Source organism: Pyrus communis, chromosome 14 (genome assembly GCF_963583255.1).
Source record: "Pyrus communis chromosome 14, drPyrComm1.1, whole genome shotgun sequence".
Lineage (NCBI taxonomy): Eukaryota > Viridiplantae > Streptophyta > Magnoliopsida > Rosales > Rosaceae > Pyrus > Pyrus communis.
Genome location: NC_084816.1, coordinates 24,611,863 through 24,635,559, shown reverse-complemented (window position 1 = coordinate 24,635,559; position 23,697 = coordinate 24,611,863). Strand labels below are relative to the sequence as shown.

The 23,697-nt window shown below is 36.5% G+C and overlaps 2 protein-coding genes across 3 annotated transcripts; both read right to left on the bottom strand.

Moving 5' to 3' along the window:
- Positions 1 to 301: 301 nt before the first annotated feature.
- LOC137714894 (nucleolar protein 16-like) lies at positions 302 to 2,321 on the bottom strand. Its single transcript, XM_068454050.1, has 3 exons — positions 1,887 to 2,321; positions 676 to 797; positions 302 to 587 (listed from the first exon to the last, which is right to left on the bottom strand). The coding sequence occupies exons 1-3, from the start codon at positions 2,233 to 2,235 to the stop codon at positions 471 to 473; spliced, it is 588 nt and encodes a 195-aa protein (XP_068310151.1). The 5' UTR covers positions 2,236 to 2,321; the 3' UTR covers positions 302 to 470.
- Positions 2,322 to 3,061: 740 nt separating this feature from the next.
- LOC137715262 (ABC transporter C family member 14-like) lies at positions 3,062 to 11,303 on the bottom strand. Of its 2 annotated transcripts, none has more exons than XM_068454519.1 (12): positions 10,889 to 11,303; positions 7,042 to 9,226; positions 6,610 to 6,930; positions 6,322 to 6,408; positions 5,607 to 6,236; positions 5,336 to 5,500; positions 4,935 to 5,229; positions 4,564 to 4,778; positions 4,120 to 4,425; positions 3,935 to 3,998; positions 3,594 to 3,833; positions 3,062 to 3,497 (listed from the first exon to the last, which is right to left on the bottom strand). In XM_068454519.1, the coding sequence occupies exons 2-12, from the start codon at positions 9,145 to 9,147 to the stop codon at positions 3,397 to 3,399; spliced, it is 4,530 nt and encodes a 1,509-aa protein (XP_068310620.1). In that variant the 5' UTR covers positions 9,148 to 9,226; positions 10,889 to 11,303; the 3' UTR covers positions 3,062 to 3,396. The 2 variants fall into 2 exon arrangements, with proteins under 2 accessions (XP_068310620.1, XP_068310621.1); XM_068454520.1 differs by lacking the exon at positions 10,889 to 11,303 and adding an exon at positions 9,401 to 10,017.
- Between the last annotated feature and the right edge of the window lie 12,394 nt (positions 11,304 to 23,697).

Here is a 23,697-nt window from a genome sequence, read left to right as displayed (position 1 = left end):
CGATTGGTGGTTGGAGTTTGGTTCAACTCTTGATAGATAGCGTGGGTATTGGAGGTGGTATTCTGATATTTCCACTATAGGCTCTCACATAGGGGTGATTTTCGGATGGATCGGATCGGAAACAAAATTTCCAATTTCCATTCTAAAATTTGGATCTGATTGGATCGCAAGAAGTTCGGAACACTTTGAAGAATTTAGAATGGAAATTTGAAATTCTCGGAATCTCTAACTGCATTTCAATTTCCAATTCAATTTTTCGATCGGATTCCAAACATTTTAGGTTCGAATTCAGAAATATTAATGTCGGAAGTGGAAACTTCGTTCCATTTTGCATAATTAATCATTCATCAGCCAAGGTTTCTATTATAAGTCATCAATAACATACAACATATTGGAAAAGGAAAAGAGATGACATGAGTGCTGGAAGGATGCTGATGAGGTCGCCCGCCATGTAAGATCGAGCATATTCCTCAACGGGTCGATATCAAGGGATTTCGATCTTTATGCACACGATATCGTTTGCATAATTTCTCCAAAGTTGCAACGGAATGCTGCATTGCATTTAGTTTTGTGTCCATGAACATTCTCTGCAGAACGCAACAAGAACCCACGTTTAGGAGAAGGAAGCAACATTACAAACTTCTATTTCTAATATGACATGAGCTTGTAGCCCACCTGATAGTCATCGCCATACTTCTCAATGAGCCGACCAATATGAAGACGCTGCATGGCTGTTAATGGTTGTAGTGGTGCAGATTTTCCGTCCCTCCGTTTCTTCCCTAGACTAGTTTTCAAATCTGTATAGCCAAGGAAAGTCTCGTGACTAAAAAGGAAAAAAAGAAATGAACACCAGAAATGATCAACTACATCTCAATTTCCCAACTTGAAGAGAGAAAAACATGAAAGAACCAAGAAACTCCACAACAAATGCTATATGCAATCTACAAGTACTGGTTTTCTCAAACTAGCTGTCTATTTCTTAGAGCGGACAACAGAAAGTTTCTGTCGTCACTATCCACTTAAGCCTCTACATCATTGCATTCTATAGGTCTTTATATGCCACTCAAAGAAAGAAACTGAAGTACGTAAACGATGAAAACAACTCCATATGGTGATTTCCATCCCATCAAATATAACCATCTGATTAAGTAACAAGATTTTCAAGATCCAGCTTTCTCAAATACCGATAGCAAGATTTTTTTTGAAAACACAGCATAAACAGAAAATAGGCATGAGATTACAGGTTCATCTGAATCTTTTACCTTTGTTGTTAGTGTGTAATTCTAAAGTTCATTACAACCTCTTTTCTGGAATTTTTGGATTCTAATAACCCAGTAGTAAGTGGTTTAGATTATTTCCCAATTCCAAATTCGAAAGCTCAAATACTCATTGACATCAAGTAAAAAACTTTACCCTAAAAAACTAAACCTTCCAGTAAACCCAATTTGTACTTCAGTTTCAATCATTAATCCATCCAACGAGAAGAACCCTAATCCTCAAATTACTCATTTCAGCAAAAAATAAAAAAATACCAATTCCTAGTACGAAAATAGGCATGAGATTACAAGTTCCATGTGAATCTTTTACCTCTGTTGAGAGCCTGCAGTTCTAAAGTTTATTACAACCATTTTCTAGGAACTTTTGGATTCTAATAGCCCAGTAAAAGGTCTGGTAATTTCTCAATTTCTAATTCGGAAACTTGAATGCTGCTCGAAATATTTGTCCAAAAAATTCACTCTTTCAAATAAAAACATTTGCAATTCAATTTCAATCACAATTGGAAGAACCCTAATCCTCAAATTACTCATTTCAGCGAAAAATCATAAATTCCCAATTTCTAATTCAGAAAAACAGAGAGGGTAGAGAGAGAGAAAGAGAGAGCTGACCGTCCTCTTCAAGGTCGCTACCGTCGCCAAAATCGAGCTCGGCGGCGGCGTCGGGGTCATCGGAGGGAGGTGGGGGGACCTGGAGAGAATCGCTCTCGACCACGTGAGAGTTGCGAGCTCGGAGGCTGAGCAAGTTAGGGTTGGAGACGAAGCCGAAGGACTTGTAGTTTTGAATGACGGATCCCTCGGCGTCCCATTGGGGGGCGGAGGCCGGGCCTTGCTGCTCCAGCAAGGCGCGAAGCTTTGGAGGGAGGCAGAAGGCGGGCTTGAAGACGTTGGGCTTCTTCTTCGGCAGCCCCACGCGCACCTTCGTCCGCGACTGCTTGTACTTTCTTCGTGACCTTCCCATCTCTCTCTCTCTTTCTCTCCGCCGCTCTGCGACTCTGTGTTTTACGGCGGAATGAAGGGTTTATGTTTCCCGGGGTTTTAGAGCTTGCAAAGCTTACTCTGACCTAAAGCAAACAATACAATACCACGTTAAACGCTGCGTTTTGTATTTGACCTTTTGCTTAAATTTTAAATTTGGCTAAATTGTAACAAAAGTCCTTAAATTTACCAAAAGTTTAGTTTTGGTCCGTAAACTCTAGTAATAGTTACTCTCGTTCTCGAATTATGCCCCGTGTTGTTCCTTTGGTCTAGATAAGAGAATTTTGTTACACATTAGTCTTTTATAAAGAGTTAATTAATTAATTTCAAAAATGCATTTTGTGAGTGAAAAGTTTGCACTCAAATTACTTGTGATGTTTTTCCTAATGATTTCTTAAAAAAGTTATGAGTTATCACTCACGATTTTTAGTTAGTTTAAAAAATTCCTCCAAGACCCATCATAAAACCTAGTTACATATCATTCTTTGACCAAAAACAAAAAAAATTCTTTAGCTCTCGAAAGGCATTTCCGATACATGCTGGTATTTTTCTCTCTCTTGATTTTTTTTTTTCCAACTTAAAAAATCTTTAAAACTGCTTATAAGATTAAACATTTTCCTTCATTCGCGTGGTATGCAATAAATTATCAGCTATATTTTTTGCAAAACCGTAAACTTATGTTAACTCACAATTTTTAATCAAATTTTGTGAATTTTTACCAAACCCATTATAAAATCTATTTTCGTGTCATTTTCACTTTACGAAGACTCTTGCATAACTTGAATGGTCATGTTAATGTAGACTCATCCTAAGTAGAAATTGGAAACTGATGAGATTGCATCCATAAATTTTGAGTTTCTGAAATTTCCAGGAATAATATAACTGAATGTTTCAAGAAGCATCTTCATATTTCTTGTGCAGCAAGAAAGCTTAAATATGAGTTTTCTAATCTAAGTGCATTATACATTAGCTACTTCCTGCAGTGGCAGGCAAGACTTGTTCTCGGAAAAATGATTAGAGTCGACCCCCTTTACTCCGGCTTCGAGGACGGATGCCAGTGATTCTCGGAAAATTCGCAAGCGTAAATGGAGTCGCCACTCGAAGCAACGATGAGGAAACGAGAGATGCAGAATGCCGTTGTTGGTTATAGTCCTGATGATCGGTTGGCGTACTCCTGAACCAAGGCACCAAACAGTGACGGTCTTTCAAGCAAGCGGGATGGTGCCTCAAATTCCTTAGCTAGTCCTGTTAAAGACACAAACCGATGAGTGTCAGCTACAAATTTCAGGTGGTAAACGAATGCCGATTGTGACAAGATATTAAGTTAGAGGGAGCACTCACCTGCATCTACTACTAAAACTCGATTGCAGTCCATCACCGTTGGTATTCTGTGCGCAATGCTGATAATTGTACAGGCAGCGAAATCCTCTCGGATGATCCTTTGTATTACAGCATCGGTCTGTGAATCCACTGATGCAGTGGCCTCGTCCATGAACAAGAGTCGGCTGTGCTTTAACATAACTCGTCCCAAACAGAGGAGCTGTCTTTGTCCCACGCTCCAATTGTCTCCGTTATCAGCCACTGTCAAGTTAAAATTTCATGAGAGAAGTTCAGTACATAATCCTAGTGCTAAAATGTCGGTTTCAAGATGCAGAGAGTAAACAATGGGGAGATCCACATACCTAAAGAGTCAAGTTTTTCGGGTTTTGCAGCAACCACGTCTTTAAGTTGGCAGCGTTCGAGGCTCTACAAGAAAATTAAGATCATTGCAAATAAGCATACAGCATTGTTTCAACTAAGCGAAAGATGACATACAGACATTATGTATAATTCAATCTTATTACTTTCGACGTAGCTTTGTGTTTACCTTCCAAATCTCTTCATCTGAATACATTCCAACTGGGTCAATGTTGCTTCTCACAGTTCCTTCAAAAAGGACAGGTTCTTGAGGAATGATCCCAAAGCTAGACCTGAGATCGTGAAGCCCTATTGTGGTTATATCGATCCCATCGATGATAATTCTGCCTCCTGAAGGTTCTACCAGCCTAAAGAACACTTGGATTAAAGTGGATTTCCCACTTCCTGTTCGACCAACAACACCAATCTTCTCACCCCCGAAAATGTTTAGACTAATGCCTTTCAAAACCAAAGGTGTATTTGGGCGATATCTGACCTGCTCACCACGAAGTTTAAAATATCAACAGAAGGAACTGAGGCCTTTTAGCTTGAGACAATGTAATGGTGATGACAAACTAATGAAAACGTGCATTCAAACCGTGGAAGTTACAAATAGAATTGAAAACAAACTGACCTGCAAGTCTCTGAGCTCAACGTTGCCACGAGAAGGCCAATTTGGAGGAGGAACACGGTCTATAATCTTCCATGCTGCTTCTGATGGAATGTTTGTGAACTGTTTTATCCTCTCAACTGACACCATCCTATTTTCAACGAAGCAGCTCATATATATGGCCCAAAACAGCACACCATTAAGGGACAATCCGTAGGAGAGAGTTAAACCAACATTCTCTGCACCATAAAGGAAAAACCGGTTTAGTCAAATCCCAGCAACAGACACTCGTCTACTGTCACTCCCACACCTCAAATCTTGCTTATAACCAAGAATCAATCGGACATTGTAATTATTATGAACAAAAACAAGAGGGATCGGGAGTGTTTAAATACCGGGCTTTATAATACTGCTCGGTAACAAGATCATGAATATAGCGGAAACACAGAGAAGTAAACTCCCAAGCATCTCCAAACGGAAACCCAACCACTCATTGGACCCATTGTTGTGGAAATCCATACGTAAGTTGGCATTAACTCGTCTAACGTTTTCCTTGGAGAACAAGCTTTGCATTCTGAAAGAGCGGATCGTCATCACCCCAGATATGCTTTCTGAGAAATGATGGATTACAGGAGCTTTTGTGATTGAATCAAGTCGAGTTAACTCTCGAGATGATGCAAGATAGTAACCCTAAAAATATAAAAACAATCTTCAGTATATAATTAAGGCGGCGCCATTGCTGACAGTCTTAAAATGTTGGTTAAAATTAACACTGTAATGAAACGAACAAACATACCCGGTACCAGACATTAAGCCAAACAAGCGGAATCAGCAAGAATACAGTCGGCCATGAATATTGGCATACGATGATGAAGATACCAAGCACAGTAAAGTACATGGCAATGGTAATACCCATTATGAAGGGAAGAAATAGATCGATGTTCGTCTGATCAGTTGATGCCTGGTGAACAGAAAAACTCTCATCAGTTAACAAATCGGGCAAAACATACATAAGTTAGTAGAGTAAACAGATTATAGATATGTCATCATGTATGACCAAAACGTACCCTACTCAGAATTCTTCCAGAAGGTGTAGTATCGAAAAACGACATGGGGGCATGCAGGATGCTATGAAGAATTTGCTTGAAAAATGTCTGAGCTGTTTTAAGCCCCACAAACATCACGACAAGTGCTCTTATCAATACCACGATGAATGAGACACCAGCAATAATTGCATAGACGATAATAAACTCCGATGGTTTGAATGACGCTGCACGCTTTGCTGCAGTTTCATACGACAGCCAGTAATCACCCGACATTTGAGATGCTTGCCACATCAGAGTCAAGGACAACACTACCACCACACCACCCCATCCGTAAGCCTCCGTGCAGTAAACTTTGTAAATGTGCAAGCTTACTTTGCCGGTTTCTTTCTCCTCTTCTTTGATGAGCTTAGAACTCGCTTTATCAGACTTTGGCTGGTCCAAAGAGCTGTTTTCACCATTTGCTTCCCCACGTTTTGAAGAGAGTTGCCGAGATATTTGAGGTCCGGGGGAACTTTTGCTGGGATCAGCAGTACTCATTTCTACAAGTTCCATGGAGCTTTCATGGGCAGCAACAAGCTCTTTGAAATCCAGGCCGGAATTTAGCAAATCGTTATACTTTCCTGCTTGTACTATCATCCCGTCTCTCATGACCTGATATTTATAAACAGAAGGGATACATAAGCACATTGCATTTTTAAATTCTTCGAGAATCAACAAACAATTCTTAATTACTTACCAAAATAAGATCAACATTATGCAAGAAGTCCACTTGATGAGTTACGAGTAAAACTGTCTTGTTTTTAAGCGCTCCCCTCACACATTCCTGCAGAAAGCCAGACATTACAATCATAAGCGCCATTTTAGATTACAAAGATCTAAATAAGACCGTTGTTTTTCCGCTTTTCTTTCAATACTTTTAGATTACGAAGATCAAAAATACATCATCTAAGCACCAGTGAAGTATGAGCTAGACTATTCAATCACAGTGAAATCGAATGTAGAAGAAAATCTAAAGTTTTGTCACCTTAAATATTTCGGACCCTGTATGAGCATCAACAGCACTGAAGACGTCATCGAAAAGATATATGTCACAGTTTTGATACACAGCACGAGCAAGTTGTATCCTCTGTTTCTGGCCACCACTTAGGTTGATGCCACGCTCTCCTATCTCAGTTTGATCTCCAAACTCCATCATTTCCATGTCCTTTTCCAAGCAACAAACCCTGACAACTTCCCGGTATCTCTCTCTGTCCATTGGCATACCAAATAGGATGTTTTCTTCAATGGTTCCGTTTTGAATCCATGACGTTTGAGCCACGTAGGCAGTTTTCCCGCATACTCGTACCTGTTTTCAAAGATTTTGTTAATTTAACAAGTGATTGAGTTGAAGCTTCAGTGAAAGGATTTAACATCGTAAGAGACATCTGCTAAATGATCTAATGGTATCAAATCATACCGTTCCCGATAACTTGTGCATCTCACCAAGAATTGAGGCGAGAAGGGAAGACTTTCCGGATCCCACTGTCCCTACAATCGCCGTTAGCTCACCCTTATTAACATTTATATTTATGTTTTTCAAAGCCTCTTCATTGCTTTCATCGTCCCAGCTAAACGCGCCATCTTTAACTTCAACAGCAATCCTACTATTGCAGTCTTCTACCCTCTCCACCGAATCCGCCACCAATTCCCTACTCTTCATATATTGATCCAACCTCCCAAGCGATATAATAGCTTGAGAAATTGATATCATAGATTGCGGGAATGCCCTGATTGGCTCCTGAAGAATTTTGAAGATGGTTGTGGTTGTGAACACTGTCCCAGCATCGAGTTGTACACCCAACAAAAGTGCAGTCCCGAATGTGAGAGTTGATATAAGTACTGGGGTGCACCACATAACCACGACATTGGCATTGATTGAGTAAAAGAACTTGGTCAGCCAGCTAAACTCTGAGTCGCGGAAAGCTTGGATTCTTTTGCTAAAGTGATCCTCCCAAGCTTGGAACTTGATCACGCGCATATAATTAAGCATCTCGTTTGTTGCCTTCATCCTTGAATCCCGATTCTTCATCACATTAAAATTGAACCTGTTGTTTCGCCTTGCTCCCAGCACAACAAACACAAGAATACACAGGACTCCGATTACAGCTGTGATCACTGCTGCACCAAGGGTGTTATATAGAAGGGCCAACGCGATGGTGAGTTGCAGTGGCATCATCCATATAGCGTGCAGCTGCAGCATCATGTCTGAGAGCTGTTGGGCATCAACTGCCATGTAATTCACAATCTGTCCAACTCCATGAGCCTGCCGAGCTGAGCATGACAACCTCAACCCCTTCTTGTACAAAGAAGTAATAAGCGTGGAACGAATGAGCATCCCAAGCTTCTGGGAGTTGAAGTTAAATTGGTGAGTGGTTAAAACTTCAACAAATTTCGCGCATAGAAGGATCAATACGAGGTAGTATCCTTCAAATGGCGAGGTTCTTATTCCCGCGGTGTAATCTACAAAACTTTGGATAAGCACAGGCCCAACATACAGGACACAAAGCCTGATCACAGCAAGTAAAGCTGTGAAAGCAATTTCTTTCCAGAAGCACCGGAGTAATGTTGTTCGAACTGGGTGGTCTGATTTTTCTTGCGGTTTTGGCCACTTCGATTCAAAGAGAACTGACATTACTTCAGCTCTATGTTCCGGGGAAAGGGATGGGACTTCGTCAACCTTCAGCGGACTTTTGTACCCTTTACTTAGCAGAGGATTCATCCAAATCCAAAAGGTTTTAGAAATTATAGAAGCCGAAGCAAAGCCAGTCACATTGGATTTGCTCGAAAGGGGTTCGTATAATACTGCGTCTCCATTTGTAACTCCCTCAAATTCTCTGTTCACAGAAATCCCAGTTGATCCTCTAATGGCGATAACAAGAAGAACAATCGCTAAAGGGAAAGAAGCCATTGAAACTATATCATCCAATCTCAAACTAGGCTCCTGAATTCCTTGACCGTAAATCAAACGAAGTATCCCCGATGCTGTGAACAAGGAAATAACAACAGAGTTTGAAACCCAATAAATCCGAAGAGAAAGCGGGTGCTTAACCGCTTCAAATCTCTTCCCGTGCGCCACCAGAATTGTGATCACTGCATGAGTTACGGACTGAACCAACCAGAAAAACCCGTCCACGAGCTTCCATGGCAACTCAATGCTTCTAGTGAATGCAAGAATGCAAACAACTGCATAACATATTGTTAACAGAGTGCTCACCATCAGAGAAACCTTGAAGAGGAGAGTAGTTCTGAGATGAGCTCTGTTGCTCCTAATAAGGGGCTTGTTGAGGTCGGAGTTGCGGCCGCCATCCGCGGAGATGAAGCGGGAATAAAGCTTGTGTATCGAAAATGCCAAGAGCGAGAGCAAGAAGAGGAGGTCGACAGTGGACAGCAGAGCTCTCTGAGGACAGGGAGAGAGGAAAATGAATCTCAGCCATTGAAAGATTGGTGTCACGGCGGTGTCCTCCGAGGACTGAACCACGGATGGCGAACACGAAAGTGATGTGATCCAAGTCCCGGAAGACATGGCTACAAAAAACTTCGTAGCAGAGCTAAAATTGCAGACTTTTATGCTGAAATCAAATCAGCATCCTTCTTCCTTTTCCCTGAAAAAAATTAACAGAAAATTATACCACGCGTAAACGTAACCAAATTGTCTACAACAAAAATGTTATATATAAATTAATTTAAAGTAGAATATCGCTAAATTATTGCAATAAAAACAAGGAAAGAAGAAAAAACATGTTTTGAAACCACCTCTTTGTAGAAGTCACACAAACCTTAAAAAAAAATGGAAAATTGATTCTATCAATGTAGAAATAATTTAATGATAACCAACATCAAATATCATCAGCTAAACAACATAATTATTCATAATTTTCATATGATTTAGTGTAGGGTTCCCAAAAAAAGGTATAAAATATTTGAAATCCTTAAGGAAGTATGAGGAAAATCTTGAGGCGAAGACTTGGGCCGTATTTGGCTGAATCGTTGTATTGACTACTGGGAAGTTTCTTTGGTATTTTCTCGGAGAAAGCTAAGAAGACTTTACGTAGATTTTTCATCACCTCATGTTGGCACGTAAATTAATGTCAAACTATGAAGTGGCAGATAATTCATAAAAAGTCATATTTTAAAGATGTCTTCCAAGCATTTTTCCTTTCACAGATAGAGCACATGAACACAACCAACGTAGATTGTGCTTTGACTACAGTCCCACAAAACAATAATGCTCATACACTCTGATGCGGTTTTGATCCTCACCAATTCCCTAGTTACGTAACATTTAAAGATTTAGCACGCTAAGGCTATCATTTAATAAGGGAAGTGTTATTGTCACTTCAAAAATCTCATTTTACACTTCTCATAAATGTATTTTTTTTCCTAATATAGAAAGTTTGGAGTGTAGAATGAGATTTTTGAAGTGCTAATAACAATTCCCTTTAATAAAATAATTTTAAATTTTAAATTAATTAAACTAAATAAACCATTCTTGTCAAAGACGAAACCGATAGAAAACAAATGAACAAAATTACAAGAACGTTTGAATTAAATAACCAGTACAGTTGAAGAGGACAAGTCGGAGATCAATTGGTAGCAAATATTACGGGAATAATTAAGCTAAAGATAAACAGAATTATATTATAATAATCACAGTATTACAGTAGTTGGAGAATAATTAGAGCTATTCAATCAATTAAACCAAAATTCTAACATTAACCACAGAAACAATATATATCACAATTCAAAATTAATAAAATTTAAGGCAAAAAAGAAAAAGTTAAGAACAGTATCAAAAAATTGTTAGCTTCACCTATGCAGCAAGAAAAGGAAGAAGGTGAGAAAATTCGAACTCATTTTTCTCCATTTTCTCCCTTCCGTACATTTCTGGCCTTTCTCTAAATGTATTTTATGCCTTTGATTGAGTAAATTAAATAAAAACCAATTGGTAGCAAATGAGAAGTCAGATGAACGTGATGAATCAGAAAATGAGAAAATTCTTGCACAAAAATATTTTGAGCAAAATGCAAAAATGAAGGCTAAAGTTCGAAAAATACTTTCATGGAACATGTTGACTGGTAGGCATCCTCGGGAATTAATGCAAAGGGTATGTGTAGAGATCCTTACACATGACCTTAAATTAGTTTGAAATGCCACGGTAACTATGAACCTGTTTTGTGTAAATCTTTTCTCTTATAGCTGATGCATGCAAAAGCCAAACACCCCAATTGACAAAGCAGGAGAGAGAGAGAGACGTGCATGATTACCTGGGTTTTTTGGAAGCTATTTGAAGGTTGAGTTTGAAGAGGAAAAAGAGCGAGGGATCTTGAGAGAGAGAGAGAGAGAGACTCAGACAATTGAATATGGGTTCAGCTAACTAATTCAGAATCAAACTTGGAAGAATTGAAAGCTGCTGGACAATCCCAAGTCATAAAACACGGTTCCTAGAAACGTGTCCCTTATCAGCTCTCGACCTCTCAGACCTTCATACCCAATATATTGGCCTTGCATACATAACTAATGCACAGAGTAAGGGAGACAGCTTTAGAGAGAGAGAGAGAGAGAGAGAGAGTTGCTTTTCTGTGACTCAAGGGTCTGTCTGTGTCCGTCTATGTATGATTAGCTTCACGGTCTACAGAAAATTATTTATGGCTTGAGTGCAATTTGGAAGGACGTGGAGAAATGGGGTTCTGCAGGTGAGAGAGATACATTTTATTTATTTTATTTTATTTTTCTATTTTCTGGGGTTAGAGGCTAGGGATGGGACAGAAAACATACACACAGAGTTTGTTTCTAGGACTGGATTGTCTGCCCTCTCTATCCTATGAACATGGATCATCTTCCTTCCTCATCCTATATCTTTTTCATTCTCTTTTATATTATGTGATCACGGTTAAGTCATATTAATATTTTATATTAATTTTTTTATAAAAATAATAAAATAAAAAACAATAGAAATATAAAATGTTGACGTGGTTTAACTGTGACCATATAAATAGAAGGGACAATCCAGGTCCTTGTTTCTGACCTCTTAACCTAATTCGTTCTTTTTTGTTTTCTCATTTACATACTTGAGTGATATTTTTTAGTGTGATCATCACACGAAGTGGTACATCACGTGTCCTTATATAAATGGTGGGATGTATGTGTTAAAAGATTAACAACTTAAAAATTAAAAAATTTTACCACTTACACATAAAAATACGTAATGTACCATCTACCTATCACAACTAAACCAGGAGAAACCTCTATGCACGCTCCATGTAAGAGCGTGGGCGGCAACTTCAATTACACAAATTGTCCATTCTAATTAATTTATCATAATTTCAGTAGGTATCAAGTTAAAGGCCCGTTATGTGTAATTCTAAAAAAAATCATATTAGAACTTTATACAAAAATATATTCTCCCAATTCTTAGTAAAGTAATTATTGAAACAATGACTCATATTTATTTAGTTCACGTTTCTGGAAAAATCGGAATCTTAGTTAGAAAACAATTTCCATGAATTTGGGTCCTCTATATCAGTATATCTCTAGTTTTAGTAATAATAAAACTCTTATGTTCCTTAACATTTATATAAAATATTGATTTGGAAATTAAGAAAAGAAAATGGATAAAAGTAAAGCAGTTAATCAAAACTTAGAGCGCTTTAATAAAAACTAAAAACCAACTAATATGCGCTTCAATAAAAATTACAAACCAACTAATGTAAAGTACCTATTAACATAACTCTTTTGTCAGTCAAATTTCCATGATTAAAACACTCACCAAAACTGAACAACAATAAAAAAGAAATACACAACTTGTAATTACATGACAACATGAATTTTGCTGTTTTCATCTACCTCACAACCATCTAAACATAGCATTGCACAATTTAAAAATTAAATAAAAAATTGAGAAGGTTTTTTTAACCCCACGTCTCCCGCTTCAACCCTCTCCCCTTCTGCCACGCCCAATTTTTTCTAACTTTTTTTTTTAAGTTTTCTTTTAGAAAAATGAATATTTTTAATCAAAAATAAACAATTTAATTACATACGCATAGTATGTAAGCATATGACTAATGTTTAATTAATAAAATGTGAAGTTTGAGCGGTTTAATGTAATTATTGTTTTACAATTTCATGTTTGTTTCTTATACAATCAAAAGCAGAAATCCTCTCCTTTATTAACTTATATGCGATTCTTCAACACATTTCTATTTAATATCTCTCCAAAGTAGGTAAAATCATATCATGGGCATTGAAAACAAATAAATACATGATTCTTTGTAGCAATGCTATCCACACGACTACTTTTCACACTCTTTTTAATTTTCGATCGTCAAATTAACTAAATTAAAAAAAAATAATGAAATAATTTTTTTTTTTTTAAAAAGTGTGTAAAAGATAAAATGAATGTGTGAATCCAAGATAGTACTATCTTTTGTCCATACCAAGATTTTTCTTTTTGGATGGACTGGGGTATTAGGTCATAACTAATACTTTTCTCCACTAATGCACACGTAAGGTCATCTCTAATCGAATGGTCCAAAGTGCCAGATGGCCGAAAATAGACCGAAAACCGTCTCCAACCGAAGGTTAGGCCAAATAGCGTATGGGCCCCACTAGACAAAAAAGGGTCAAATGGCTAACCAGCTGGCCTAACCAAGCCAGCCAACCAGCCCCAGGCTAGGCCACAAATTTGAATGCAACATCAGCGTGACGTTAGATAGCCGTTATATTTGATTTTTTTTTTTTTTTTTACAAAATTCAAAAAAAAAAAATTAAAAATTCTATTTTTTTTTTTTGTAACATTCCACATCGCCCAGGGGAGTGATCCTTATATGTATATTCTCATTCCTACCTAGCACAAGGCCTTTTGGGAGCTCACTGGTATCGGAACTCAGAAGCCAGTGAGCTCCCAAAAGGCCTCGTGCTAGGTAGGAATGAGAATATACATATAAGGATCACTCCCCTGGGCGATGTGGGATGTTACAATCCATCCCCCTTAGGGGCCTGACGTCCTCGTCGGCACACCACGGCTAGGGTTAGGCTCTGATACCAAATTGTCACATCTCGGCCCGAGCGGATCACTTCCCGGGCCCGCTCCACCACCGTAGCACGATATTGTCTGCTTTGGGCCCCGACCACGCCCTCACGGTTTTGTTTTTGGGAACTCACGAGCAACTTCCCAATGTGTCACCTATCATGGGATTGCTCTAGCCCTCTTCTCACTTAACTTCGGAGTTCCTACGGAACCCGAAACCAGTGAGCTCCCAAAAGGCCTTGTGCTAGGTAGGAATGGGAATATACATATAAGGATCACTCCCCTGGGCGATGTGGGATGTTACATTTTTCCTATAACTTCCTAAGCCATTAAATAACATTAAGTAACAAGAAACATATTAAAAATTTCTCATTTTTTTTCCGTTGGATTTGAATTATTTTTTTCGGCCAATTTTTTTTTTTTTAATTCTCATTTTTTTTCTATAAATTTAAGTTGTTGTAGTTTTTAAATTTAAATAATAAATTATGTTTGGCCCTCGGTTGGAGATGGTAAGAAATATGGATATGCATTGTTCATTAAAATATTAGGCCATCTCCAACCGAACGAAGGCCAGAGGGCTCGTTTTAGCCCTCTGGCCCTCCAAGATATTAATATTTTAATGAACTGTACAGGGTCATATTTGCCTTTATCTCCAATCTATGGCCAAAGGGCCACATGGCTCATTTTAGCATTGTCACAAAAAATCGTCTCCAACCGAGTGTCAAAGGGTCATAGGGCCAAACATACTTTTTAATGTTATTTAATGTTGTATAATTTTTAATGAACATAATTTTTATGTTTGTTAATGTTATTTAATGTTGTTTCATATTGTTTAATGTTGTTTCATGTTACTTAATTTAATTTAATGTTGTATAATGGCTTAGGATGTTATAGGAAAAAAATAAACTTTAAAAAATATATGAAACAAATTTTGTAAAATAGAAGTTATAGGAAAAAAAATAGAATTTAGATATATAAAACAAATTTTGTAAAATAGAAGTTATAGGAAGTTATAGAAAAAATAGAAGTTATAGGAAAAAAAAATTTAAATAAAACTGTAAAAAAAAAAATCCAAAAATAATGGCTAGCTGACTTCAGCTAGCCGATGCATTTGAAATTTGGCCTAGAATTCTTGTCGGATATAACCGACATGAATATATTTAATATCCGATAAAAATGCTAAATTTTATGGCCCAGCCCGGGGCTGGCTGGTTGGCTCATTTGGGCCAGCCGATTGGCCCTTTGGCCATTTTAGATTCCATGGGGCCCACAAGCCCTTTGGCCTAACTCTTGATTGGAGACGGTTTTCGGGTTATTTTCGACTTTTTGACCCTCTGGACCCTTCCATCTCCAACCTAATGAGGGCCAGAGGGCTCGTTTTAGCCCTCTGGACCTCCAATAAATTAATATTTTAATGAACAGTACATGACCATATTTCTTACCATCTCCAACAGAGGGTCAAATGGCTATATGGCTCGTTTTAGCACTATCATGAAAAACCATCTCCAATCGAGGGCCAAAGGGTCATAGGGCCAAACATAATTGATTATTTAAATTTAAAAACTACAATCAAAATAAAATATAAAAAAAAACTACAACTTATATTTAAAAAATACAACAACTCAAATTTACAATCCATAATCAACATCATCTTCATCATTCGCCATTGTAGGAGTATGGTCGGAGGTAAACAACTGCTGGCGGGCCATAATTTCCCTATTTTTTTTTTATCAAAATAGGCCTTACTCATTAGACTGTAATTTGAAGTGTTCCTTTGCATATTCCTATCATCCATCTCTTCTTGTATTTGTTTGGCCCGTTCTCCATGCCTATGGTTCATTTCTTGCACGGCAAAGTCATTTTGCTCTGCCATTAATCGCGATGAGGCCGCCACTTCCAATTGAGCGGCGTAATCATCATTTACCTTGCCCTTTTCCTTCAACCTTCGGGCCTGGTTTCATCCCATAGCCCTAGGTGTAGAACATTCACCTGAAGACGCATTTTCTACCATTGTTTCTTGAATGATAGGAGATCCATCTTCATCCACATTTACAGCTGAGGATGCAGATCCGAACACCGGCGTAGGAACAACTCTATGTTGAGGTGGATCTTCAAATAACACACACCCTTTACAAATTTCCCAACAACCATGAAATTGAAAGGGTTTTGAGCTGCCATCCATATACAATTCCTCCGCTTGGCATACCTAGAAAATATAATTACAAAAATTAAAGGAAATTAATTTATGAAATTAAATGTAATATAATTAAATATTTAAAATAAATTGTGAAAACACTTATTTTGTCGTAGTAATTGGTGTCGGTTTCATGTCTACTTCTGGTTGCTAACAGTGCTTTATGCCATTTATTCAAACTTGGATGAAGATGTTTCTTCCATCTTGAAGAACAACTCTCGTGGTTTCGGGTATTCGGTGGAGTGGTGCCTTCTTAGAACTCATAGTATTTTTTGGACACACGAGTCCAAACACCTTCACTTGTTTGAGAACTCCCCCTCACACTATCTTCCGAGACCCATATATAAGCCCTGCAAAGAGTTTCATCTTCTTTTCAGGTCCAAGCCCTACCTTTCATTGCAGATGAGGCCAGTTGAAAATTATTGAAAAAAAATGAAGGAAAGATTATTGGAAGAGAAAAATATGAGAATTGAAATGGTGTAGGAAGACTTGGGTATTTATAGGAAAAAAAATGAGAATTTAAAAAAAAATTTAAAAAAAAATTTGGCCAAAAAAAAAATTTCACATCCAATTGTAACTAACAGCTAGCTGTTGGGATTCAAAATGTGGCCCAGCACTTTCTTGGTTTTAGCCCTCTGGCCCTCATTCGGTTAGAGATGGCCTAAGACACTAAACACGATGTCTGGGTGAAACTCATTGGTCTGCTTCACCTAACACTCATAGAAAAGTTGACACGTCTAATTACTTGTGATGGAAATAGGACTTGTTTGATAGGTATTTTTAAATGACTGAAAGTGCTAAATAACATGTTTCTGGGTTTCAAAAACATTTGAAGTGTTTTCTACAAGAAGCATTAGTTATGTGTTTGTTGCACGAAGCACTTCAAATGTTTTTCCATAATTAGCTTACATTTTCACTAGAAATTGATTTCAAAAATAATTTTTTTTCTAAAAACGCTTTCAGTTGTTTAAAATTATTTTTCAAATGAACCCATATACTTGAGGAGCAAGTGTGAGTCTAGACGTGTTAGAAATTGCGTGGACCTGAACCCAAACTTTTTATTTTTCTCTTGCTTTTTCGATTTCAGATTTGTTTTGTTGTACATGATATATTTACTCACCGCAACGCAAAAAGGCGTTCATCCAAAAAAAAAAAAAAAATTGTATATAAGGAAAGATTTGAGCGGCCAAACTAATTCCAAATCTAAACGACAATGAGTTCCATTGTCTATTAATTTTGGCTTATTTTTCCACTTGAGACGTTTTTGTTTGCGACTTTGCAACTTGCAACTTGCAACTTGCAACGATGCCAATCTATATGTTTTAATTTGGAAATTAATTTAATTTTCTCAAATTAATTAAAAAGTTGGAAATTTGTAATTATTAAAGAGCCCTACCTAATGGCACTTTTGCTGCAAATGGCCAAAAACGGATGAGGATCCCATCCGGATTCAAATGGTGGGGATCCTAAGAATCCTCAGTTCATTGTATATCGTGCAGTTAATTTTCATCAAATATTATTTGTGTTTAATTTTAAATAAAAAAAAATTCAAATGATTTCTGACCGCACGATATACGATGAACGGCTAGGATGTGAGGATCTCTAAGATCCCCACCATTTGGATCTAGATGGGATCCAAATCCGCCAAAAACAATGATGCATCTACTACTTATGTTTACCTGCATGTACCTTAAATTACGTGTTGGGTTGTCATCAGGTAACCCGTTAAAACTTCGTTAACGTGTCGGGTCAGTATCGGATCATTCATTAAGAACGTGATATGACATCGTTCGCCAGATCTAGATATGGCAATTTCTTGCATGATCTGTTAAATTCGACACGAAACGACACAACCTATTAACGAATTAAGTTGTTATTGGGTCACTTGTTAAGAGTCCATTATCTTAACAGGTTTGACATGACACGACCCGTTATGATAACTGGTATAACACAAAAATGACATAAACACGACAAACATGACCTGTTTGACAGGCCTACTATACACCATGATAGGGTTCGACTCTCACCGTTCTCTTCTCCTTTTAACTAACAATTTAGCCTACTAACGTCATTCTTTGTCAAAAGAAAAACTTCCAAATTAGAGCATATTTAGCACAGCTCGGTACATATAAAAAAGGAATGTACTATCCAAATATCTATTTTTACTTCTCCCACACTCTTTGTTAATTTCTATCATTTGATCTTCTTCAATTCATCCGATCTGACGACCGAAAATTAAAAAAGTATGAGAGAAGTAAAAAAAAGATGTATAAATATCACGCTCCTATAAAAAAAAAATATCTACAATAGCCGAAATACCCACCTAACAGTCAACAATTCATCCATTTTGGTAGGTAAGACCCATTAATTATATTTGATAATTAGGTTTGCAATATTTCATTATCTTATAGCCTCCATCGACCTCGTGACAACACGTGATACCTACCCTCGTATGCTTAATCATAGCAATACTCCTAGTCAAGTTATTATATATATGAGTCTACTTTGGTTCAGAATAATGATATATTTGTTCATTTATTTATTTTTAGTTAATTTCTTGACTCGGATATGTTATTTATTTGTTTATTTACTCGATAAGGATCGAGGGTCTTCATTGTAGCTCGCAGACAATTGTTGTGGGTAACTTGGTATGGATACAATACTTGTACCTTGTTGCAGGGAATTTATATATATATATATATATATATATGTATATGTATGTGTTGATAAATATTAAAGAGACTCTTTTGTAAGTGAGACTTTTCATAAATTCTTTATTATCTTATGTTTCGACATAATATTTTATAATGTTGATATGAAAATTAACGTTAAATTGTGAGGTGACATTTGTGAAGAATCTCATTTTAAGATAATCTCTTTAGTATTTCTCATGTTATATACATGAACGTATAAACAAAAGAGTAATGTTATTCTTATCACGTTTTTTATTAGACATTTATATTACTTTTCTAATATAAATAAAACTCATTTTATGAAAAAGGTGATACAAATATAGTATGAAAAATATAAAAAGTATCGTTTTCGTTTTATGTAAAATGTCGTTTTATGCCGTTCTCTGATTGGACATTTTGCCAGGGTTTAGCAAGAAAAAAACAGCTCGATCGATCATTGTCAATAATTAGCCACCTTTCATTTGCATTTCACTGTCATCGCATGCAAAATTGGCAAATAGTACAAGTCGACTTTCCCGAGAGCATCCTCGATTTTCTTTTAGAGTACAGATCCGCTCCGGAACTAAAAAGAGCTCAAGAATCAAATGAACTGAATCGTTAAAATTTGATTTAACGATTACAAATAAAAAACTCATTTTAAAGTAAAGATGTGCTGCAGAGGGCATGAATTAATTATGAATATCTATATAAAATATACATGTGCCACAGAAAGTAAAGCTGCACACGACATAAATTATGAATATGAGAAATGTTAAGAAGATTCTCTTAAAGTGTGTCTATGAATTATCTATTATTTTATAATTTATCATTAATTTTGTATCAACATTACAAATATTCTACTAAAAACATAAGTAGCTGAGGCCTGAGAGCCTATGAACTCTCACTTTTGACAGAGCTTCCTTAGCATTTCTCATATTCATAAGAAAAATGCTAGGAAGACTCTTTCAAAGTGAGATTCCTTGTAGACTCTCTATCACCTCACAATTTAATGTTAATTTCTTTGCTAGCATTATAAAAAGAGTGTTATTTCTCGTCATCTTATTTTTCTACCCACATCATAATTTCACCCACTATAAAAAATTAAAAAATATAAAATCTTATTTCCCAACCACTATTATTCCTAAAATAACCTTTAAATCACAACACCACACCTCCATTGTCCTGTTTCAACCACCAGTCCCTCCTGATCTTCCTTTAGCTGCAAAATGCGTTAATTGGTATTTTCAGCTTTAATTCTCCCTCGCTTTCACATCAACCAAACACAACTTAGATTGAACTTTTCTATTCAGTAGATGTTATTCACTGTAAATTGATGGTACTCACATCATCATAATTACTAATGCAGATTCAAGCTCTGTTCCACCATTGATTTATGCCATGATGGGGAGCTCAAGAGATTTGGCTCTGGGGACCGTGCCTGTGGCCTCACTTCTCACAGCTCCAATGCTGGGGGCTAACCTTCATCCATATGACATTTCTACCTTTTAACACAAGCTAAAATTTCTTCATATTCGTTATATATAGCATGTAATTTTGTCTGTATAAATTTATTTACGCTGTTAATCTTTAACCCAAATTAAAGGAAAAAAGAAAAGTGTGTCAAATATCGATAGCCGATATTTTATTCTTCGCGTCAAATTACCAATAATTAGTTAGATAGCATGTTCCCCAGCCAACAGAAGGATTTGGTGCAATAATTCAAGTATTCAACACGACACGTTCATTGTAATCGCTTAGCAACTTCGCATGTGAACTTTTCTTTCTCTCATATTTGAAATATTTATCTTGTGACCATATGCATGAATATTTATGTATAAATTATATGGTCTTATATATTTAGGTGGTGCTATTCACGCATTCTTTTTTACCTCTTAAATACCTCAGGTAAATTGTTGATCTTTGATCTTCTCTAATTTATTCAATTCAATGATCACAAATTAAGAAAGATGTGTGAAAAATAAAAAATTATATGTGATAGCACAACATGTAATTTACTCTAACAACATTTTTATCTAGGAATATGGTCCAGATTTCAGGTTCGCAGGTATCCTCCGTTCATTATTACAAATATTAATTACGTCACAGCTGACATTATCTGATGGAGAGAGTTGAGGAAACCCTAATATGGGCATATAGATAGACACCCTAGTTGAAAAGATGAACAATATTTTAATTTGTTAACATTTGATTGAAGCATCCAAGAAACTAAACAAGCAAAACGACGTACACGTAAATTTCTGTTGTGTTTTCTCTCAAGGACTGATGGAATAGTGGACTAATCTAGTCCCATCAGGGCCTCACTGTCTATTGTCCCTGCCTTTGACAGTCCTGCGTGTGGTTGGAGTTGAATGGATTGTTGCACAGACACAGTTCAGATGAATTTTCAAGCTAAACATGCAAATTACAAACATATAATAATAGAAGTCATACCGTAATCAAAGCCCCACATGTTGTATTATTGTCTTGAGTGTCTTTACGTTGGATTCACACATTGAGTTTTCCTTTTCTTTCAATTATCTCACACTGTTCTCATGCTAGTAAGTCAAGTAGGTATCCTTTGGTTTCGTTAAAATGAATAGTATCAGAATTGACTTTTAGTGTAAAAATATGATTTTTCGTTAAAGTGAACAGTACCGTGAACTTTTCATAAAAACTTTCTAGATTCAATGTATCTTGAATGAGCAGATGTTAACCTCTAGTTTGTGTCCTTGTCAAAAGTAGAAGATGGATTATGCATGACGAACACGTCTCCATTTTAGATGATCATCGCCCTCAAAATGGCATGATCGCAAAGAAGAAATTTTCTTCAAGGTTAATCCATTTTTAATTTACTTAACTAGGATATAAAATCGAAATTAAAATTCACTTCTCATTCAAGATATACATTGGATCTAAGAAGTCATTTAATCCATTCTAATCGTAGGCAACAAATGAGATCACATAGTCCTAATTCTCTAGATAGAAATTTATAAGTTTTAGTATGCTGACCAATTGTCCAATTTCACTCAGAATCTTGCATTTATAAGTTCATCAAAATTAAATAAAATACCGTCACAATAATTGGACCAATTTCACTCTAGATAAAAAGTTGTCATCGATCATGTGGTAGCATTCATTGTTGGACCAAAATTAAATGCATTGTTAGACCAAAATTAATGGCTTTGGTGAAAGCTACTTTTTAAGAACAAAAAATCAAAAGAGGTAGAGAAAACGGTACGATGATCTGCAGTCTGTACTTCTTCTTGATTGCAACTACCGTGCGATTTCATATTTTTCTTCGTAAATACTTGCATGTTAGCAGATTCTTTATTTTCTAAACAAGGAATAGGAACCCTAATATCCTACGTCCACGTGCTTTATCAGGGAATGGTCCTTACAATGACGTGGCCGAAGTTAAGCCGTCCAGTTTACTAAATACTTAAAAGGAGCTGACATATCTACCGTGCCTGGATTCTCTCCGCTATGATTTCATGCTGCCTTAAATTTCAAGAATATGGTATTATTCGGATTTTTTTGTGAGAATTTCGAAAATTATTTTAGAAAAAATTAGTATCCGGATTTTGGTTTGGTTGCCAGAATCATGAGTATTAATGAATTCTTATTAATAGTGGCATTCTTTGTGATTGTGTAAAGATTTGTGTTGAAGTCGTACTGGGACGACGTTGATTCTATTTGTGAGTTGAGGTACAATGTGGTCGAACTTGAGTTAACTCAATCTGATTATAGCTGAAATGTGAATGTGTTTGTGCATCACTATTTTCTTGAATTGTTGCATTCGTGGATAGTGATTTGATACAGGAAATTTCGAGAATGAAATTTTTTTTTAGGGGGAAAGAATGTGGAATCCCGTTTCTAGATTTCACTGTTATAATCTACGTAATTGTATTATTGAGATTTTATATTATTTTTCGAGAATTTATATTAATTTATTTGAAATTAGATTTCAATTAAACTAGTTATGAAGAGTGAAGTTTGAAAAATTATTATTTACTCGTTGACCTTTTGAGGTCACAAGTAACGTTTTCAAATAGGTCTCGAAGCCATGAGCGCATAGGCGAAAACTGTTTGTGAGTTCGAATTATAATGGTATAGTTACAGACATTTGAAGTTGTTATTCTAAACTATAATTTTTAAATTAGTTTAACCCCCACATGTGGGAATTTGGGCCGAGTAAAGATGAAGAAAAGAAAAAGAGGGATTTTCCCCCCTTCCATTTCATCAACCCGTGCACCCACAAACCCGACTTCAACCTGGCCGAATTCCGGCCAATCTCCACCATTTTTCAGGCCATTCTCACCTCTCCTCCACCTGCAACTTACTCCACAACCTTCATCTACCATATTTGCTCAAATTCAAGGGTTTTTAAGGCCAATTTCGAATAGAACCATACCGGCGTGGTTTCGGTGAGTTTCACCACCCACCACCACCTTTAATCAACTTCCCTTGGATCCAGGAATAAGACCCAATCATTTGTAGGGGCGTTGGAACATCGAGGAAGTCGAATTGAAGAACACCCATCTTAGGGTTCCGGCGGTTCATGGTCAGTTTGGGGTGTTTTCCGGTCAAATTGGCCTTGGCCGCAGGTATAAAGTTTACTCTACTTGTTGAGATCTTCATTCTTGTGAAATTTGAGAATTTTTGGAAAAAGTCGAATTTTCGATATGTAACATTTGATTTATGAAATACTGTTGGTTGAGTATATTTTCGATAAGGTCCGTCACTTGAATATTCTAATAATTGATGATCTTACCATTGAATTAACACCAAATTTTAGTATGCTATTGTAGATATGGTTTACGGACCTTAGGGTATTACCAGTGAAAATCTAGTGGGCCTATATTGGTTGGTAGTGACTTGAATATATGAAATATGACTATTATCTTAATTTCTTATATTAGTATCATTTATGAATATGAATTGGCCTTATAATTATGATTTCTATTGAAATGTGAATTTTATATATTTAGCCATAGACCTATGCTAATTAACTATGATTTGGCTTGTGTATTGATGATGTTTGTGATATATGTGTTTGATTAACTTTTTAATAATGTGAATAATAATTATGATGAATGTTATGACAATTATGGGAGCTAATTATTGTTTAATAATTATTTGGATATGCTTGCCAATTGGATACCTATTTGAACTTGGCACTAT